The following is a 19,728-nucleotide window of genomic DNA, read 5'->3' on the forward strand; positions in this document are numbered from 1 at the left end:
TAGTCCAGGGCAGTGTCTGCCCAACACAAAGGGAAGAAGCCGCATTCCTTCCTTCCGTTACTCAAGAACCCGTTTTCCGGTTCTTCTGCCGGGCCTTCTAAGTATCAGCAATACAGAGATGAGTAAACCATGCTCTACTCACAAGGAAGTGAGGAAGACAAGCACACAAACATAAATCATAAGACAGCACGCCATGATTCTGCAAGACAAGCTGAAAATGCTAGGAGAGTCCCCTGAAGGCTTCTCACAGGAACAGTTGAGACTCTGTGGTATGAAGAGCTAATCCATCTCAATTCTTGGAATCTGAGATGCTACTTTTTCCTCAGAGAGTGTGCCTTAAAGGGTTTGTGTTATTGAGGCCATGGCCTGTCCCTTGTAAGTAGGTCACCTGTCCTCCTCCAACCTGGACAGCTTTAGCCAAGACTGACTCGATGATGTTATTTTGGTTTGTTGCCTGCTAAGCACCCACCCTGCTAATGGTCCTGGACTGGAGTAGCTGTGACCTCAGCCTTTCTCCAAAGCTCCTATCCGTATGATCATTTGGACTCTGTGCTTTCCATTGACTTGATTCCCCATCCCTGCCCTTATCCTTACCCCAACACAGATATTATATTAATCAATTCAGAGCAAATGTTCTTAGGAAAGAAGTAGGTCAGGTCTGCAGACCCAAATCCCATCCAGTCTTTTCACAAAATCTTGACTAAAAAAAAGTAGAACTGATATTGCAATAATTAAGAGCCAAATATGACTACCACTGGTGGCAGATAACATTTCACTTTCATTAAGCGATATAAAATAGACGCAGGAATTCCCAGCTCCCGCCCTGACACACCGTCCTTTGCCGAATGAATCTTAAATTGCGCTATGTCAGTCAGAGCTCAGGAGTGATCAGCATCATTTAATTAACTTTTTTTTTTTTTGAAAAAACTAAAAGGTTGAAATAAAATATAAAAATGCAATCCCTGTGCAAAGCCACCACTAATGATGGCCCCCGGCAGGGGCCTGAGGTGCACCTAGGCAGGAATCAGAGCCTTAAGCCCTTTTTGTCCCTGCCCCGAAGCCTCCTTTCTCAGCCAGAAGAAAGGAGAAAGGGGTCAAGGGCTCCTTCCTCCTTGGCCTAGAAGCTTCCAGAATCTGGAGTATTTCTTACTTGAGGTCTTAGCATCTCTTCTTCTCCCTAATGTTAACTTTCAGCCACTTCCCTGTTGAAATTGAAATGTACTTTTGTTCTGAAAAGAAAAACCAACAAAACTTTTCTCAGAAAACTAATGGTAACTGGAGCCCTTGGATCCAACCACAAGAGGGTCTTATTACCCATGAATCTGATAGATGAATGTCCCCACAGTATTGAATATTATCTGTAAAAAAAAAAAAATAATGACTATTTGGGATCCCTTCGTGCAAGTGAGTTGGGGAGAGGGAAAGGTGGCATGGAGCAGGGACAAGAAATATTTCAGACTATCAGGGTTCAACAGTCTTCCCCCAACTACACACAGTTGAAAATGGACAGGGGCTCTCTCTTGGGTGATAGTGACTCTACCCTGTCACGTACTCATGGCAAATAGGTGGCACAGATGGCACCACTTTCCCTTCCACACCCAGGACAGACATTGCAAATGAGTCACAGCACTCTTTATTGCTGAACTTGAATTTGGTTTCAGAATTGTTCTACCCGCTGCACTTCCAGCAGCCATTATCAGTCAGTAGGTGTTGACTCTCAAGATGTAACCTATTTGCCATCCCTTCCGTGGCCAGAGGGTCTGTTCTCACCCATTGCTGCTTAAGTCATGTGACAGCCAAATTGCTGGTCCAGGGAATTCAAGAATTCTCCCCCAGGTTTCCCTAGAGTCCAGCTCACTCCCAATCAGGAGTCCTTTCCCAAGTAATTGAGCTAGGAGCTGTCAGTTAGAAGGGGGAAAAAAAGAAAAGGACTGCCTTTTATGGGTCCCCTTATATGAGAAACGAAAATGTTATGTTTGCTTTCTCATCAATTCTTCAGCTAACTGTTTGTTCTTTTTTTTCCTTCTGTTTTCTTTCTGTAAAGAAATAAAGAGTTTAAACATAGGTAAGACGAAGAACTCTTTCCCGTATAATTTGATATGGTTCGTTTGCTTCCTTGTGTTTGCTTTTTGTTTTGTGCTTCTTGTGTAATGTTGTATATCTTTATGTACCAAATATAGTAACTTTTTTATGTGCTAATTGTGTGTTGTGGATATGATAAGCTTTAGCAATTATGAAATGCAGTCAAAAAGCAACCAAATAAGCTGACAGTAATTAGAATTTCCGGGAGATGCAAGCACAGGATAGTGAACCCTTGATGAACTTTTATCCCGACTGCTCAGTGTGGTCCATAATTGGGCCAAAGGGTTAAGGCAAACTTCTGGCTTTTATAAATGCTGGACTGGGTTCACAAAAGCTTTAATGAACTGGAAACGGGTCAAAAACTCATTTTCAACTCATTAATGATTTTTTCCCCTGGATATATGGTCATTTAAAAAAAATAAATAAGCTAATTGCCAATCTGCTGGTCAGAATGAATCCAGCAGTCAGATGCATTGGGAATTTCCATTGGGTTAAATCACTTTCAAGTAGGATGAAGGGTGTAGGCTAAGCACTTTGGGGCTACATAGCCTGTGTCATAAGATTGATGCAAGGTTATCATTTAAAACCATGCTGGTACAATTCACATAGAGGGTGTAGTTTACCCGTATATAAGCAAACACTCACACGCTGTACTGAAAGGGGTGTAACATGAGCTTTCTGGAAGAAATGGGACCTTATCTTTATTTGGAAGAGGAGAAAAAAAACAAAGCAATTGCTTTCAATACTCTGGGGAATGCTTTTTCTCACTTCTTAAAACGAAAATTGCATGGAGCTTCTTCAGGCTATTAGGTCAAAATTCAACAGACAGTGGAGTCAAGTTGTACTAGTGCATCCTGGTGGACATGACATCAGCATGCATAGGAAAAGTCCTCTGGCTTTTTCTTCCCAGGCCACAACATTAACTGGTTATAGGCACGCCATTTGAGCCAAATTGAAAGAAAAAAAAAAAAAAAGCAACAGAAATGTCCTAGAAGGATACCCCACCCCTTCAAGCACACATACCCGACTTGACCTTTGCATAGTCACAGCTGTGGAAGCATAGCTGCCCATCTGACCTGAGCTTCTTTCCCAAGAATCTTGCTTGAAGGAAGTATGGGGCCATGGGCAAGAATGGGCTCCCCACAAGAACTGACCTCACACCCTCAACTGCCTGCTCTTCTGCCAGAGATTTTGAAAAGCCTCCACGAATCAGGCTCCCTAGAAAGTTCAGAATTAATTATCTTGCTCAGAGATAGGCACAGATGAGCAATGCCCTGATCCTTCTGTTGGTCACCCAGCTACTGTTCGTTTAGTGACAAAGTGCAGCATCTAATTAAAAAGTGGCATGAATTTTTCCCTTTCTGCCCTAATTTGTTTTTCATATGTGGTTATTCTCTAATAACTTAGTAGCAAAAAAAAAAAAAAAAAGAGAGAAGAAAGAAAGGAAATGGGAAGGGAAGGAATCCCAGACAGCCTACTCTTTCAAACTAGATATCTAGGCTGGAATTTTAGAAAGACCTTGACTTCTAGTTCAGTTATGTGTTTTAATCACAACCTGAGGAGAAGCTGGAATCCAAGATGGTCTCGGTTCACAAATTGTTCCTAAAAATAGCTTCTTAGTTCTTTTTTTCCTTAAATCAGCGAAGAACACAAATGATGGTGTTTTAATTAATAAATCTCCAGCTAATGTCCACAGAATAGATCCAACAGTATCAACACCTCTCCTCCCCTTTTACCTCTTCCAACCCCTCTTCTCTCATAAATCCAAAGAACAATTGAAAAATAACTGACAATGACAGGCCTATGCTAATTTTATACACATGGCACCATAACCTAGTCTAACACAGGACAAAGAGGCATTCACTGCTTGCCTCCATAGCCAGTATGCAAATAGCATGCACACACAATCTGCTCCCAGCTTGCAACTAGTGACAGTGACTGCAAAGGAAAGATTTGTAGGATTTGGGGAAACAAGACATTAGAGATGATCCTATTTGATTTTTTCCTTTGACGAATAAGGAAGCTAATTCCCAACAGAGCCAAAATATCTACCCAAGATCACCAGATGGGTCAGAGTTGAGGTTAGAGTTTCCGGTGTCTTAGTCCTGAGCTACTTCCACCACTTCTACAAGTCTTACTCTGTTATAGGGCAGCTAGGTCAGAGTTGAGTTTAGAGTCATCTGTGTCTTAGTCCCAGGCCATTTCCACCAATTCTGTAAGTCTGCTTTGTCCTAGTTAGCATTCCATAGGACAGCTAGAAGCACAACAGGAGAGCGGGTCCCAGTTTCTAAGGCTTAAAAAAAAAAAAAATGCCTTCTTAATTCATTTTCACACACACAAAGGTATATCTCCTACTGTGGCTTAGAGCCCTAGTAGATGCTGGCTCATGCCTGTAGTCTCACTATCACCCAAGATTTAAAAACGGCATCTCCTCTCTCAGTACCTCAGATTCTGGACATGATATCAGCAAGACATCCACATTTCCTCACACTAACATGCCAGTTTCATGTATGTGCACACTGAGGTATGATAGAGAAGGTGTGAGGATAAGGAGCGGGCATGGCTCTGGAGAGCATGCCATTACAAAGTTAGGAACACTCCAGGTGGCCCCAGTGCTAACGGTCTAGTCCCTTGGAGGCAATGAAGAGGCATAGATAGATGGGAAAGAGAACAGAGTCACATGGAAGTGTTACACACTCCCACTTGAAAACATACAAAGCCAAAGGGGCAAAATAAAGGAGGCTGACACACACACGTTGTCAGGACTGAATAACTATGCTGTTCATAGAAATAAGAGCACAGTGGGCTCTTTCATACCAGCTAATAAAACACCTATTTTAGCATCATGGGGAACAATAAATTCTATGGTAGCATGAGGAGCTTAAGTCCAATTAGAAGTAACTAAGAGCCATGATATGTTAAAATGCTAAGTTACGATGTTAGATTCTTTCCAGTTCACTAAAGTGGAAAGATACTAGAGAAGGTAAGAGCCTTGCTAGGATTTTTGTGAGCGCTTTAGATCCAATAGGCTAACTTCACAGCACCTTCTCGTTTTTCTTTGTGCTTCTCCTCCTAAAGCAATAACCCAGCACACAAGTACTACTTGGCAGTGGATCCCGTGTCCGGCTCACTCTACGTCTCTGACACCAACAGTCGGCGAATCTACCGCATCAAGTCTCTGAGTGGATCCAAGGACCTGGCTGGGAACTCAGAAGTTGTGGCAGGGACTGGAGAGCAGTGTTTACCCTTCGATGAAGCCCGCTGCGGGGATGGCGGGAAGGCTGTGGATGCAACCCTGATGAGCCCAAGAGGTAAAGGTCATGAAGGAAGAAACCCCACCCCAAGCACATCTTGCCACCAGCTGGGCTTTCTTCTTATCGGAACAGAATTGAGCCCAGCAGTCCAAACTACAGCTTTCCCTAGAATAATTTAACTCTGATAGATTGCTTTGGCATGTGGGTGGGTGTTTTAAAAAAAAAAAAAAAAAATTCTTTTGAAGTAAACTTTATCACCCACATATGCTACAAATGAAAAGTGGGGTGGACTGTACCTGGAGATTTCTGACTGCTGCCAGTCACAGAGATGCTGAAGGAACTGGTGGCTTCCCCGGCCACAGTGCCAGCTATGTGGGCTGCAGACAGAGCAGAGCCCACTGGGGGGCCTCCGACCGCCCCTAGACTCTCTGTTAGATAATGTATGTGAAGTCTTAAGCACAGTGCCTGGCATTTTGTAAATGCCCAGTAAATGGTAGCAGTTAAGAGTGGGTATAATTTCCAGGAGTTGGGAACGGGGGAGTTCTTGGCATCAATGGATGTTGGTTTCAAAAGGACTAAAGACCAGTCATTTGAGGATTTAATTCCTGTTTTAGCACTTTTAGCCACCATAAAAGCAGTGGTACCATGGATGACAAATGCAAAGTCTTGTACCTGGGGACTAAGATGAAGATACAGAAGAAATAGATGTCAATAGAAGTCTGTGGCTTGCCAGCCTTGGGGAGTGCCAAGGCCCAGCGTGCCCCCAGAGCATTGAAATACTAAGCTGAGTCTAGGCTCTGTTAAAGAGGAAATACTTTGAATTGGTAGTTTGTGACTTCAAGAATCATTGTTTTTCAACCTCATGGTTGCAGTCAGTGGTGTAAGATATTCCAAGTAATTCCTACCAATCATTTTTAAAGCAATGAACTTTGGAAATAACTCTTTTTGAAAGAAAATAGATGCAAGGTTATTATCTAATAACACCACTTTCACTCATTTACAGCCCAAGATACTTTCTTCAATTGGAGGGAAGTGGGTGGTCATGCAGTCAGCACCCAAGGAATTGTCAGAACCCAGCACAATGCCTGTGAGAAAGGCTTTTGCCTAAAGAAGTTGAGAATCACTGCTCTGAGTAGTTCTGTTAGTCCAGCCCCGTAAGGCCCCTCGTCTATGCAGAGTGCCCAGCATGGTGTCCCCACTTCTACCTCTCCCACCCCACACCCCAGCCCAGCACCTTTCTGAGAAACACGCTCACACACTGTGTCTTGCTTAGGTATTGCAGTAGACAAGAATGGGCTCATGTACTTCGTCGACGCCACCATGATCCGGAAGGTTGACCAGAATGGCATCATCTCCACCTTGCTAGGCTCCAATGACCTCACTGCCGTCAGGCCCCTGAGCTGTGACTCCAGCATGGACGTAGCCCAGGTGGGACTGTCTCTCTTATTTCTGTCATCACTAAGCAACACCTGGTTCTTATTCTAGAGTTTTCACCTGCTTCCAGCTTGGGTTGGAAGTGGAGTGGGAGGGAAAGATACGACAGATCCCAGGTTTGATTGGAGAGTGGCTGAGATGAAGTAGACAGCAAGATGGAATGGTAAATGTTACACATCAGGAAAGAGAGAGAGAAATCTTGCTCAGAAAAGTGGAGCTGGTGACACACTCCAGCCATGGCAGATTACAGGGTAGGAGTTGCTGTGTAATTACCTCTCTTCCCCATCATTATTACAGGTTTGAGAATGTTCCGTATAGTGTTATATGTCAATCAGAACTCCCCTGTTAATCTGACATGATTGCATCCTCACTATATAAACCTTTACTTTGCGCAGGAGTAACTAGAGCAGAGCTCTCTACGGTATGCCCCAAAGTGTGTCTGCTCAGTGCTCTTCAGGGAAGAGAGGCTGGCTCAAAGTTTCAGCAGGGGAAACTGGGGCTTGTTATATGGGTTCTCAACCAACCTGGGATATATGTTCACCTCTCCTATAAAAGCGTTTTCAACCCTCAGTTAACCTCATAAAATTTCAGCTCAAATTCCACAACTAACTGATGACTTGCTATGGAGATTTTTATTTCAAATTCCACAAAGGAGGTACCTGTTTGGTCCAGTTCATTTTTTCAAGGAAAGACTCAAGTTGTAGTTCACTGGCTAGCCTGTGTGTTGGCTGCTCTTGGATCAGAACCAGCTTCCAAGCCACAAGGATCCTTTGTGTGAATTAGATAGAGGTGTTCCCTCTAAGCGAACAGAGCTTCCACAGGCCCCTGGCTTGGGGAGCAGAGTACAAGCTGGATTACATGGGCCTCTTGTGTAGTACAGCACCTGTACAGTCATATATGACAACTCTGACCCTCTTCCAATCATCTGGGGCAGAGAGACAATACCACGGGTAGAAATGGAGACCTCCTCTAACCACAGCAGATTATACAGGAGGAGATGTTAGTTAGGTGGTCTCTCCTTCTCCATCATGTACACATAGCATAGACCATGGATAAGTGGCTCCATGATTGGCATTTCTAGTACTATGTGTTGCTAAAAGCCTAAGTCTCTTTTTCCCAGCTGCATCAAGCCAGTATAAGTGCCCTACACATTTAAACCTTGGGCATATTAGAGACTGTCCTTTAATTTGATGCTATGTCATCCACAGGTTCGCCTGGAATGGCCAACAGACCTTGCTGTCAACCCCATGGATAACTCCCTGTATGTTCTAGAGAACAATGTCATCCTTCGCATCACTGAGAACCATCAAGTCAGCATCATTGCAGGACGCCCCATGCACTGCCAGGTCCCAGGCATTGATTACTCTCTCAGCAAGCTAGCCATTCACTCTGCTCTGGAGTCGGCCAGTGCCATTGCCATTTCTCACACGGGGGTCCTCTATATCACTGAGACGGATGAGAAGAAGATTAACCGTCTACGCCAGGTAACAACCAATGGGGAGATCTGCCTTTTAGCTGGAGCAGCCTCAGACTGCGACTGCAAAAATGATGTCAACTGCAACTGCTACTCGGGAGATGATGCCTATGCAACTGACGCCATCTTGAATTCCCCATCATCCTTAGCTGTAGCTCCAGATGGTACCATCTACATCGCAGATCTTGGAAATATTCGGATCAGGGCAGTAAGCAAGAACAAGCCTGTTCTAAATGCCTTCAACCAGTATGAGGCTGCCTCCCCCGGGGAGCAGGAATTATATGTCTTCAATGCCGATGGCATCCACCAATACACTGTGAGCCTGGTGACAGGGGAGTACTTGTACAATTTCACATATAGTGCTGACAATGATGTCACTGAATTGATTGACAATAACGGGAATTCCCTGAAGATCCGTCGGGACAGCAGTGGCATGCCCCGCCACCTGCTCATGCCTGACAATCAGATCATCACCCTCACTGTGGGCACCAATGGAGGGCTCAAGGTCGTGTCCACACAGAACCTGGAGCTTGGCCTCATGACCTATGATGGGAACACTGGCCTCCTAGCCACCAAGAGTGATGAAACAGGATGGACAACTTTCTATGAGTAAGTAGCTTTGTAAAGTATCTCCCAAGAACCCTTACACTCCATAGCTCTCATATAGATTGGGCTGTCCTAGAGCTCTTAAATTTGCATAGTCCTGTTGTCTCCCTAACTTTAATGTCTACTTATTGCCTTAAGATATTCACGTCCCCTCTCCCTGACTCCTACACTGTTCACTCTACTGGGTCTCTGATATTGAACATCCTCCCTACAAGGGTCTGGAATTCTCGTTGCCTGCTTGCCGTTCAAATTTCAGGATATTGGACACGCACAGCACCTGGGAGATCAAGTGTTGATTAACTTTGCTGATTATTCATGTTTGCCACGGGTGCGGAAATTAGAACCTAAGAGGCAAGATCCCAGTGGGGCTCCTGTAATTTGCCAATAGTCCAGCATCACACTTGATTGCACAGACAGGTAGATAAACTCTGAATTTCCTCCTTAGCAGAAGCAGATCAATACAGATAAAGTGCTAGGTATATTAAAAGATGGGAGAGCTAGTCATATTTCCCCTAACAATTATCTCATGTTTAATAGTCCTGCTGTTTGTTTTGCCAAAAAGCTGTTTTCCCTAGCTCCAGCAGGCAGCTCTTGGTCAAACTGCCTGCTGCTGCAGGTATTAACTGGTGGGATGCTGGTTGCAGGAAGCCGCCAAGGCTGATTCTCCCAGTTGCTGGCTGAGGCTATGATGGAATTTACAAGCATCTGGCTCTCCTCGGTGGTGAAGGATCATGTTAACCCCTCTGTACTTGGAGCCCTTGCTTGCCTTCTGTCTAGATGTTGCTGCTAGCTGAGAATTTAGTAAGTTAGGGAGGGGTTGACATAGAGAAAGGGGGATGAGAGAGAACAGAAGACTTCATTGTGGATCAGTCCTAAGTCCAGGAATGTTCACTTCCTGTTTGTGTGCCAAAGGGCTTGGGAGAATGCAAAAGGAAGCTATTGCCACCTGCTGGAGACTCATGGCTTCACAGAGTTGCTTTCCCTTGTTCTGGCGTCCTTCTTTGGGCAAAGCTCAATCTTTGTACTTCTGAAGCACCCTAACATCCTTCAGGGCACTGGTCATACTTTACCAGCCAATGACTCTGCCCATGGTTGACTCCCTTTGAATCCCATATTTAGCTCTCACACTAAGTTAGGTTAAAGCTATATAAAAAAAAAAAAAAAGCTATATACTTTGACCCAAATACTTCCTAGATTTTCACTTTCTCTCTTAGCTGTTCCACCCAAAGACCCAGTGCACTTCACAGATGACAGGTTGACTCACGTGACTGAGGAAAAAACTTGACACTCTTAGGGAGGCCACTGAGTCCCTGAGCCGTGCAAACGGTTAACGCACTCAGCTGCTAACAGAGAAGTTGAAGGTTTGAGCCCACTCTGAGGCACCTCAGAAGAAAGACCTGGTGAGCTACCTCCCCAAAATGAGCCACTGAAAACCCTGTGGAGCACAGTTCTACTCTGACACACATGGGGCTGCCGTGAGTCAGAGCTGACTGATGCCAGCTGGTTTGGTTTTTTGGTTTAGACTATAGTGAAAGAAGCTCAAGTTTGGGTATAGCCACAGACATGAACTCTTAACTGAGAGACTGTTTTCCAGGAGGGGTCCTTAGTTTAATGAATGCATAGACATGATTCATAATTTTTTTTAAGTTTGTTCAGAAGTTACATGGCAACTGCATAAACTTGATTTGATGAGCTGCTATATATATGTACACAAGTATATATATGTGTGTGCGTATATATATACGTATATATGGTATACATATATATAACCTAACCTAACCCATTGCCATCAAGTCAATTCCGACTCATGGCAACACTATAGGACAGAGTAAAACTACCCCATGGAGTTTCCAAGGAGCGCCTGGTGGATTCAAACTGCCAACTTTTTAGTTAGCAGCTGTAATACTTAACCACTACACCACCAGGGTTTCCATACATATATATACACACGTATATATGGTAAATGTAATAATGACTAATTCTCCACTGTGAAGGTTCTAATGTATAAGGCCTTCTTTTACCTCCTAAAAAAATTAATTCTTTTTACTCTGTAGCATTTTTAAACATGGTCAGCAAATTGGCAGTTTAACAATCAGACACAAACAGCACTTCCTGTTGGGACTGTGAGATTGAAACCAACTCTGGGTGTATAACCACCAGTTACACACCTCAATTAGTTATCACACAAGAGGTGACATCCAGCCCCAGCGACTTCTCTCTCTCTGGGGCTTAGCAAGGCTGCAGAAGGATTCTGCAGGCCTCAGGGGCGGGTTTATTGTAGTCTTGTCCTCTGATTGCCTTTGTCATGGGGTGATGTGGGGTAGGCAAGGGTCTAACCTCCATAGTAACCCAACCTAAGTTGGGAAATGTTTACTAATTTCATTCATTCTAGGTATAAAATCAGTAACGAGTTGCCGTTGAATCAGTTCCAACCATGGCAACCCCGTGTGTGTCAGAGTAGAGCTGTGTTCCGTAGGGTTTTCAGTGGCTGATTTTTCAGAAGTAGATCACCAGGCCTTTATTCTGAGGTACCTTTGGTGGACTCGAACCTCCAACCTTTTGCTTAGCAGCTGAGCACATTAACCATTTGCACGACCCAGGCACTCCCTGTGTACATAACCTTAGCCAAAACCCTAGAGAAAGGAGTTCGAGTATTGAACAAAAGCACATAAAGACTCAATGCTATTAGGAAACATCTGACTTTAATGAGAACTTGAGGTGGGAAATTCCTCTCTTCTCTTCCCACACTGATACATGAGCCGGGTGCAAATCCTCCCGTCAGCAGAAAGAGTAGAAATGCCTTCCCTCTGCATAGCACTTTCTAGAGAGAGGAGACTTTTATCTGCTCAGCTGTCACCATCTGACATATTATTCTTGGTTATTTTTGTCCTCCCCTTCTAGCATGTACACACTGTGAGAGCCCGAATTTGTGTCCGTTTTGTTGCCAGCCATATCCCTAGTGCTTTGAACAGTGCCTGATACATAATAGGCACTCACTGAACACTTGTTGAATAAATGAGTCAAAGGCAGCCTCCAGCCCTACTTCCGCCAAGCCTTGTCTAGTTCCATTGTGTTGGCTTTGAGATCCCATCACTGGAACTCGTAGCTCCTTGCTCTTTAGTGCAGATGTATTTGTAGAGAAATCTGAATTTGCAAATACTCCATCGGAGAAGTTAGCAGAGCTATAGGCAGCTAGAAGCTAGATCTTCTTTGAAAGTTAAAGAGAACATGTTTCTCTCCCTGTGATTCTGGTCCCAACTCTAATTCTCTGTCCCCTGAAAGTAGAAGCTCTGGCTCCTTCTACTTCTCTCATAAGTAAGCAGGGCAGCCTGAACAGTGTAGGTGTCCCGGAAATACAGTAATTAAGTCCTTGCCTGGGTCCTGGGGAAGGATGCTCCTCAGCACTGTCCCTAGCGGCAACAGGAGGCAGGAACGTAGTGGTTAAGAGTTCGGCTGCCAACTAAAAGGTCAGCAGTTCAGATCCACCAGGCGCACCTTGGAGACCCTATGGGGCAGTTCTCCTCTGTCCTACAGGATCACTATGAGTCGGAATCAACTTGGCAGCAACGGGTTTGGCTTTGGGTTTTTATGCTAGACACCCTATACACAGACACTTAGAATTACTTCATTTTCTTATTTTCAAATGCCTTTTTTCTGACTATAAAATATGACAGTAAAGCATATTGATCACAAATAATTTCTAAAATTTGGGAGTATACAGAAAAGAAACCAAAGGTGAGAAGAACTCCCACACAGAAAAACCATCATTAACATTTGCTGTTGTTCGTTGCTATTGGGTTGTCTGTGACTCATGGTGACCCCACGTGCAACAGAATGAGATGTTGCCTGGTCCTGTACCATCTTCACGACTGTTGGTACACTCGAGTGCATTGTTGCAGTCATTGTGTGTTTTGAGTGCCTTCTAATCTAAGGGGCTCATCTTCCAGCACTATGTCAGGCAGTGTTCTGTTGTGATCCATAGGGTTTTCCTTGGCTGATTTTGGAAGGAGATCATCAGGCCTTTCTTCCTAGTCTGTCTTAGCCTGGAAGCTCTGCGGAAACCTGTCCACCATGGGTGACCCTGCTGTTTTTGAAATACTGCTGGCATAGCTTCCAGCATCACAACACCACCACTACCACCGCATGACAAACTAACAGGTGGATGGTGGCCACTAACATTTAGATGTCTATATTCAGGGAATTTCTTCTACATACAGATATTCATATTTTTTACCCAAAAAATACAGGTATTTTATTTTATCAGTGGAGTGTATTTTGTATCCCGCTCTTCCACTTAATTATATGTACATTTTCTATGCCAATAAATAGGAAACTATGTCATCAGTTTTGGTGGCTTCATAGGTTTTGTACTTTATAAATAGATCAACAGTTATTTAATGAATCTTCAATCAATGAATATTTAGGTTGTTCTAATTTGTCACGATTGTAAATAGCACCTTTGTATCCCTGTCTGAGAGGCAATATCTTTAGCAGATAAGAAAGCATAAGGGAGCCTCTGTCTGCAACTTCAGCTTGGAGAGCTGACTCAGTCTCCATTCCTGGTTATAGGGGTTACAACATCAGGACTCTCCATGGAAAGTATTACCTGTCCCAAGCACTGCCTAGTGCCCTGGGAAGTGATGGGGACTAAGACAAAGGGCTGGGACACCAGGCTCTCAGTTTTCCCCCCTCCCACCACCACCTTTACCCAGCCTCCAAACATCTGCAGAGCTTTGCTGTTTCTGTTTCTTCCCCAAAGCAAAGTTCCACAGATCACTCCAAGTCTGAGCCAGCTCTGCGTTCATCCATTCAGAAACCACTCACCAACCACCCTCCATGTTTGACATTACAGTCCGGGCACTAAGCACACACACAGTCACATAAGCCACAGTGGTTCTTTTCTCTGTTCACAGGCCCTCTCCATAGCGATCCTCCTGAGAGGTCCTCCTACCTCCAAATGCTGCACAAGCTCCACTCTCCATCACTTAGAGCCTCCCAACTTTGTCTCTCTTCCCAGTCCAGAGAGCCACACCCAGAGTTAGCACTGTTTGACCTTCTTTTTAACCCTCCGAGCAAAATGCCTCATTGCCCCACCTTCCTCCCCACATCCCCTCCTCCAGGAACAAGGCTCATCCGGGAGACCTCAAAGGCCTCAACACTGAGACCTTGGAAATAGTCTGGTTTCTTTTTCTGGGACATAAAGAGGTCCCAACTTTCAGAGTACAATGGTCTTCCAGGGAGAGGAACCACTCTCCCCACTGATACAACAAGGCTTCTTGTTAAAGGAGGTGAGAAAAAACCAAAATCCATCAGTCAAGAAAATAGTAAGGATGACACATATCCGTAAGAGAAGAAACCACTTACTGTGGAGTGGATTCCCACTCATGGCAGCCCATGTGTGTCGGAGTAGAAATGTGCTCCATAAGGTTTTCAGTGACTGATTTTTCAAGTTGATCACTGGGCCTTTCTTCTGCGGTGCCTCTGGGTAGGCTCCAACCTCCAACCTTTCGTTTAGTAGCCATGTTAATCATTTGTACTACCCAGGAACTCCTCCATAAAATAAACCCAAACCAAACCCATTGCCGACTCATAGCAACACTACAGGACAGAGTAGAACTGCCTCATAGGGTTTCCAAGGAGCGGCTGGTGGATTTGAACTGTTGACCTTTTGGTTAGCAGCTGAGCTCGTTAACTACTGTGCTACCAGGGCTCCTCATAAAATAGGGATGACCCGATTTCAGGCCATTTGCGAGCAACAGGGCAGTGATCACTGGTGTAGCTAGACTTGGGTACTGCAGACAACTGGGATCAAATGAGTCATCAGGGACAACTGTCCAAGGAAGCTGCTTGGGGAGCTGAGCCTGATTGATATGTGGCTATAGGACAGAGCACAAGTTACCTGCTGACAGGCCCGCTGTGCTCAAGCCAAGGCATGAGGAGAATTCAGTCAAGCCTGACCATCCAGAGGGCTACCAGGAGACAAGCAGGATAAGGTTATACTGGTGTGGAGGACCAGGACATGGATGGCCCAAAATGCCAGATTTTTATTTGCCTGAGAAGCCAGTGAGAAAATAGTATAGTTTGCTCAGCAGAGAAGTGCCATAATGAAAATGATATTTTAGGAAGATTAATTTGGCAGTTTTGTGGAACACATAAATAAAAGAGCAAGAGATGCTCACAAGTCACTGTTCTCTCTAACTTGGGAAAGCATAATTAAGTACATTCGGCCTGAGACCAAGCGAAATATCTTCACTGAGCTGAAGTCAGTTATCGTGGTGAGCAGTAGAATCATTACCACTGTTTCTCAGGGCAGCGTGAGGTTTTGACTGTGATGAAGGGCACTCCTTGGCGTGATGCACCACCCAGCAACTCCACCTCCGAATCTGGCCCCACCAGTCTGCCTCTTGTATGGCTCTGAGTGTTGTAAATGCTTCCATCTGGTGTGTCTGTCCTCCAGCTATGACCATGAGGGCCGCCTGACCAATGTGACACGCCCCACGGGGGTGGTGACCAGTCTGCACCGGGAAATGGAGAAATCCATCACCATTGACATCGAGAACTCCAACCGTGACGACGATGTCACTGTCATCACCAACCTCTCTTCCGTTGAGGCCTCCTATACTGTGGTACAAGGTAAGCCTACTGCCGCCCCGACCTTGCCCCCAGACCCAGAACCCAGCCAAGCCCAGAAGATCGCATTTTCTGGCCTGCAGGACTTGCCTCAGTTTCTGCTTTAATCAAATGTCCACAGTAAACAAATTCTACAAGAGATTAAGCTTGTAGAAAATGACTTAATCAGATACAGGAGACCATCATCTACACCAGACCAAAGTCTAGATATTGGAAATGTCTACCTACTTACCTCGACTCGACGGCAATGGGTATGGGGTTTACCTACTTACTTAAAAATGTCAGTTTATTCCCACCCATTATCTTCCCACCATTTACCCCTTCACCACTACCATGCCCCACCAACCCAACACACATGGGTAAATTATCTTTTCGAAGGCCTTTTATTTTCTTGGGGCCACCACTAGAATTTTTGTCCAGTTCCGATCCTCTCTTTTAAGTGGTTGTTTGTTGAGTTGATTACCCTGGGATCAGAGACCTTTAGCAATCTCTCCCCAAGACTCGGATCCCAACAGTTTCTAGACTACCTCCATGGTTATTGTTGCCATTAGACATGACATGCCATCCAGGGCAAGCACAGGGGCTGGCAAGAAAAGGAATTGTGCAGATTAATTTTTCTTTTAATTAAGATAAAATGTCGGTGGGCTCGCTCATTGTCAGAGGATAAAAGTGTCCTCTCAGTAGATAAATGGTGACATTTCTGGACTATTATCCCATGACAGAGTCTGTCTCAATGACTCTATTTCAGCTCCGCCAAATGATTAACGATGTAGATTCTGTCCTTCCGCGTGATGGCGGGATCACAGGAGTGACACGTATACACTTTCTCACTACCCCAAAAGCCGACATCTCTGAGGCCAGCCCAGCCGAGCTCCGTTGCCCAGATAATCAGAAAGCAATCTACCTGTAAAAGGAGTCTCACACCCACGTTTCCATCCTGTAACTTTCTGATAACAGAAAAGGTCAGAAGTCTGACTGACTAGTGTAGATTCCATTCGGGAAGATAAACACACGTTATTAGCACCCACTGGCTCAGTCTACCTCATGCTATTTGAGTCTCCTCAAAATTCTCTTGAGTGGAGGTGGCATCATGGGAGAATCAGCCGCAGCAAAACATGAGGGGAGGGGAGGTTGCTTTCTGTCTGGATTTTCTGGAAGAATCCTGGACTTGGATTTTCAGCGGATCTGACCCATGGCTAGACCATGAGCCATAGGTTAGTTGGTAGACAAAAGAAAAAAAAAATTAAGTAGTTTTCCTTTCTTTTTTTTTCTATTTAAGCTAAAATATATATGTTAAAGATCAGGAATTTGATTGACACAGATTAGGTAGGCAAACGGCAACTTTAAACATTTAAATTTACTATTAATAGTCTTCAGTGAGTAAAAGAAACATATCATAGCATAATTATTTCTGGAGTGCCACTTGTTAATAATGTTTTTCTTTACACGGATCAGTAGCATCTCTGCGACTTACCTTAACATGGGGTGTGTGCTAATTGAAGGCAGCCTTAGACGGAGAGCTGCAAAGTACCATGGAAACCTATAAAAATAGGGGTTCTATTCTCTTATGACTACTAAGTGGATAATTTTTTTCCCTATCCCCACCCCACTTATATTTCTCCAGATCAAGTGCGGAACAGCTATCAGCTCTGTAACAATGGGACCCTGAGGGTGATGTATGCCAATGGGATGGGCGTCAGCTTCCACAGTGAGCCCCATGTCCTGGCAGGCACCATCACCCCCACTATCGGGCGCTGCAACATCTCTCTGCCCATGGAGAATGGCCTAAACTCCATTGAGTGGCGCTTAAGAAAGGAACAGATTAAAGGCAAAGTCACCATCTTTGGCAGAAAGCTCCGGGTAAGTGGTTCCATCCTATGTGTTACCACAAAGTGGTAGAGGATAAACCCTTTCCTCACAGACCTGAGAACATGTCCCAGCTCCCAAGTTCCCATTGCTCCTTCTTCCCTGGAAAAGGCAAGTTCTTTCCTCAGACGTTAGAAGCCACATCTCTTCAGGACTCTCCCTTGAGAAGTGTTCTCCAACTCCTAAGACTGAAAAAGGTGGCCATTTCCAACTGTAGGGATTTATGCTATGCTTTAGGTACAGATGCCTTTCGTCTTCTTTTCACACCATCTTCTTCAATTCTCCCTGTCTGACCAATTCAACAAATGTTTATTTGTGCCAACTACGTGCCAAGTGAAGTCCCTGGGTGGTACAGATGGTTAACACCCTTTGCTGAAAACTGAAAGTTTAGAGGTTCAAGTCACTCAGAGGCACCTCGGAAGAAAGGCCTGGTGATCTACTTCAGAAAACCCAGCCATTGAAAACCCTATGGAGCACAGTTCTACTCTGACACACATGGGGTCACCATAAGTTGGAATCGACTAAACAGCAAAGGGTTATGTGCCAAGTATTTTGCTAAACACCAGAAAGACAAAAATTTAAAGCTATGTTCTTTACCTCAAGAAGCTGACAGTCTGGTAGAATAGACAGACAAAGGGTAATGTGGTGGATTAAATGAAGAGACAAGTACACTCAGGTGCTGAGGGAATCCCCGAGGAGGGCTGTCGCTCAACCCGAGGGGGTCAGGGAGGATTTCCCAAGAGGAAGTAACAATCGAATACAGCAGGAAGTTTGAACCAACCTCAGCTCCTCAGATAGGCAATGTGATCTCAAGTTACGTCTTTTAAAAACTAATATATAACATTTATTGAGCACTTTTATGATGCAAGCGCTATGTTAAATGCTTTAAAAACCAGTTGCCATCGAGTCATACCTGACTCACAGTGACCCCACGTGTGTCAGAGTAGAACTGTGCTCCGTAAGGTTTGCCATGACTAATTTTTCGGAAGTAGATCGTCAGGCCTTTCTTCCGAGGCACCTCTGAGTGGACTTGAACCTCCAACCTCTCAGTTAGCAACTGAGCAGATTAACCATTTGCACCATTCAGGTACTCCTTAAGTGTTTTACTTATTTTAATCTTTTCAACAGGCCCATGGAGGTAGTTATTATTACTGCATTGTCAGATGGTAGAACTCAGGTTCAGAGAAGCTAAATAACCTTTCCAAGGACAGGATGATTAGAAATGACAAAGCAGTACTCAGCCCACTTCTGTCTTCCTGTCTGGCTCACATACCAGTATTCTTAACTGCCACGTCACACAGCTTCCTGTTTAGTTCCACACTTATCTAGGTGATCCCAGTGTTAGCGGGTCCTGGCAGCTGGTTTTTAAAGCATTTAACATAGTGCTTGCATCATAAAAGTGCTCAGTAAATGCCATATGTTAGTTTTTAAAAGATGTAGCTCGGGATCAAGTAGCCTGTCTGGGAGAGCTGAGGTTGGTTCAAACTTCCTGCTCCATTTGGTTGTTCTTCCTCTTGGGAAGTTTTCTGGGCAGGTGTCTGGTACTGAGAGACCAATTCCGACCACCATACTAACCCTTTTCCCAGAGAAAAATCCCAGTCTTCAACAAATTCAGCATATATTTATTGGACACTTACTACGGGCTAGGCGCTATGCTGTGCTATGCACTGGAAATACAAGGTACAGAAAGCAAGGTACTTTTCCTAGTACGGCTTATGTTCTGCAGAGCGTGGGGTGACAGGTGAGGGTTGGGGGAAGAGAAGGGCAGGCAGTAAGTAAAGTGATAAATATCTAAAATAATTACAGATTGAGATAAGCACTAAACCAAACCAAACCCAGTGGCGTCTAGTCGATTCCGACTCATAGTGACACTATAGGACTAGGAAGACGTTAAACAATAGCACATGCTTTGGAATCCCTTAGGTTGGAAGAAGGCTCAGTATTGGCAAAACTTGGGTCATAACTTTTGTCACCTGGTTGGATTGCAATCCAGCCAACCCAGGTGACGTCCCTGCAGAGCTGGGCCACTCCATATTAAGATTCTGCCTTTGTCTGGCTGGAGTTTAGTTCTCTACATTAGGTTATCAGCAGTCTCCCATGTTTTTCTTCCTCTCCTGGTATCTGCAAAGTTGCAAGCGGCGGTATCTTCCTGAAGACAAAAATGGAATGAGATTAGTAGCTAAGTCCTTAATGACTGGGTTTCAGGGCTGTGTAATTGATTTTTGATACGCGGCACTATAGAACTTGATCATAAGTAGTAATCATTCCTTTTCACTGATAAATCAGTTATGCATTTGGACTAAGTTTTCAAAATAAAGATAAATGTGGCCCTGAAATAAAATGGCTATAATCCCAAGTCTGAATATTAAAAATCTTAATAAT

General features: G+C 44.4%; 1 protein-coding gene across 5 annotated transcripts in view; it reads left to right on the forward strand.

Annotated features, from left to right (window-relative positions):
* TENM2 (teneurin transmembrane protein 2) overlaps window positions 1-19,728 on the forward strand; it is a 1,060,479-nt gene that overhangs the window by 1,007,149 nt on the left and 33,602 nt on the right. For 4 of the 5 annotated variants that reach the window (XM_010592330.3, XM_010592333.3, XM_003404644.4 and 1 more), the window contains 6 exons: window positions 2,045-2,065; window positions 5,161-5,393; window positions 6,610-6,764; window positions 7,979-8,853; window positions 15,308-15,483; window positions 17,105-17,340. In XM_010592330.3, coding sequence (XP_010590632.1) covers window positions 2,045-2,065; window positions 5,161-5,393; window positions 6,610-6,764; window positions 7,979-8,853; window positions 15,308-15,483; window positions 17,105-17,340 — 1,696 coding nt within the window. The remainder of the gene's footprint in view (window positions 1-2,044; window positions 2,066-5,160; window positions 5,394-6,609; window positions 6,765-7,978; window positions 8,854-15,307; window positions 15,484-17,104; window positions 17,341-19,728) is intronic. The other variant, XM_010592346.3, reaches the window with a different exon arrangement.

This window comes from Loxodonta africana, chromosome 2 (assembly GCF_030014295.1).
Source record: "Loxodonta africana isolate mLoxAfr1 chromosome 2, mLoxAfr1.hap2, whole genome shotgun sequence".
Classification (NCBI taxonomy): domain Eukaryota; kingdom Metazoa; phylum Chordata; class Mammalia; order Proboscidea; family Elephantidae; genus Loxodonta; species Loxodonta africana.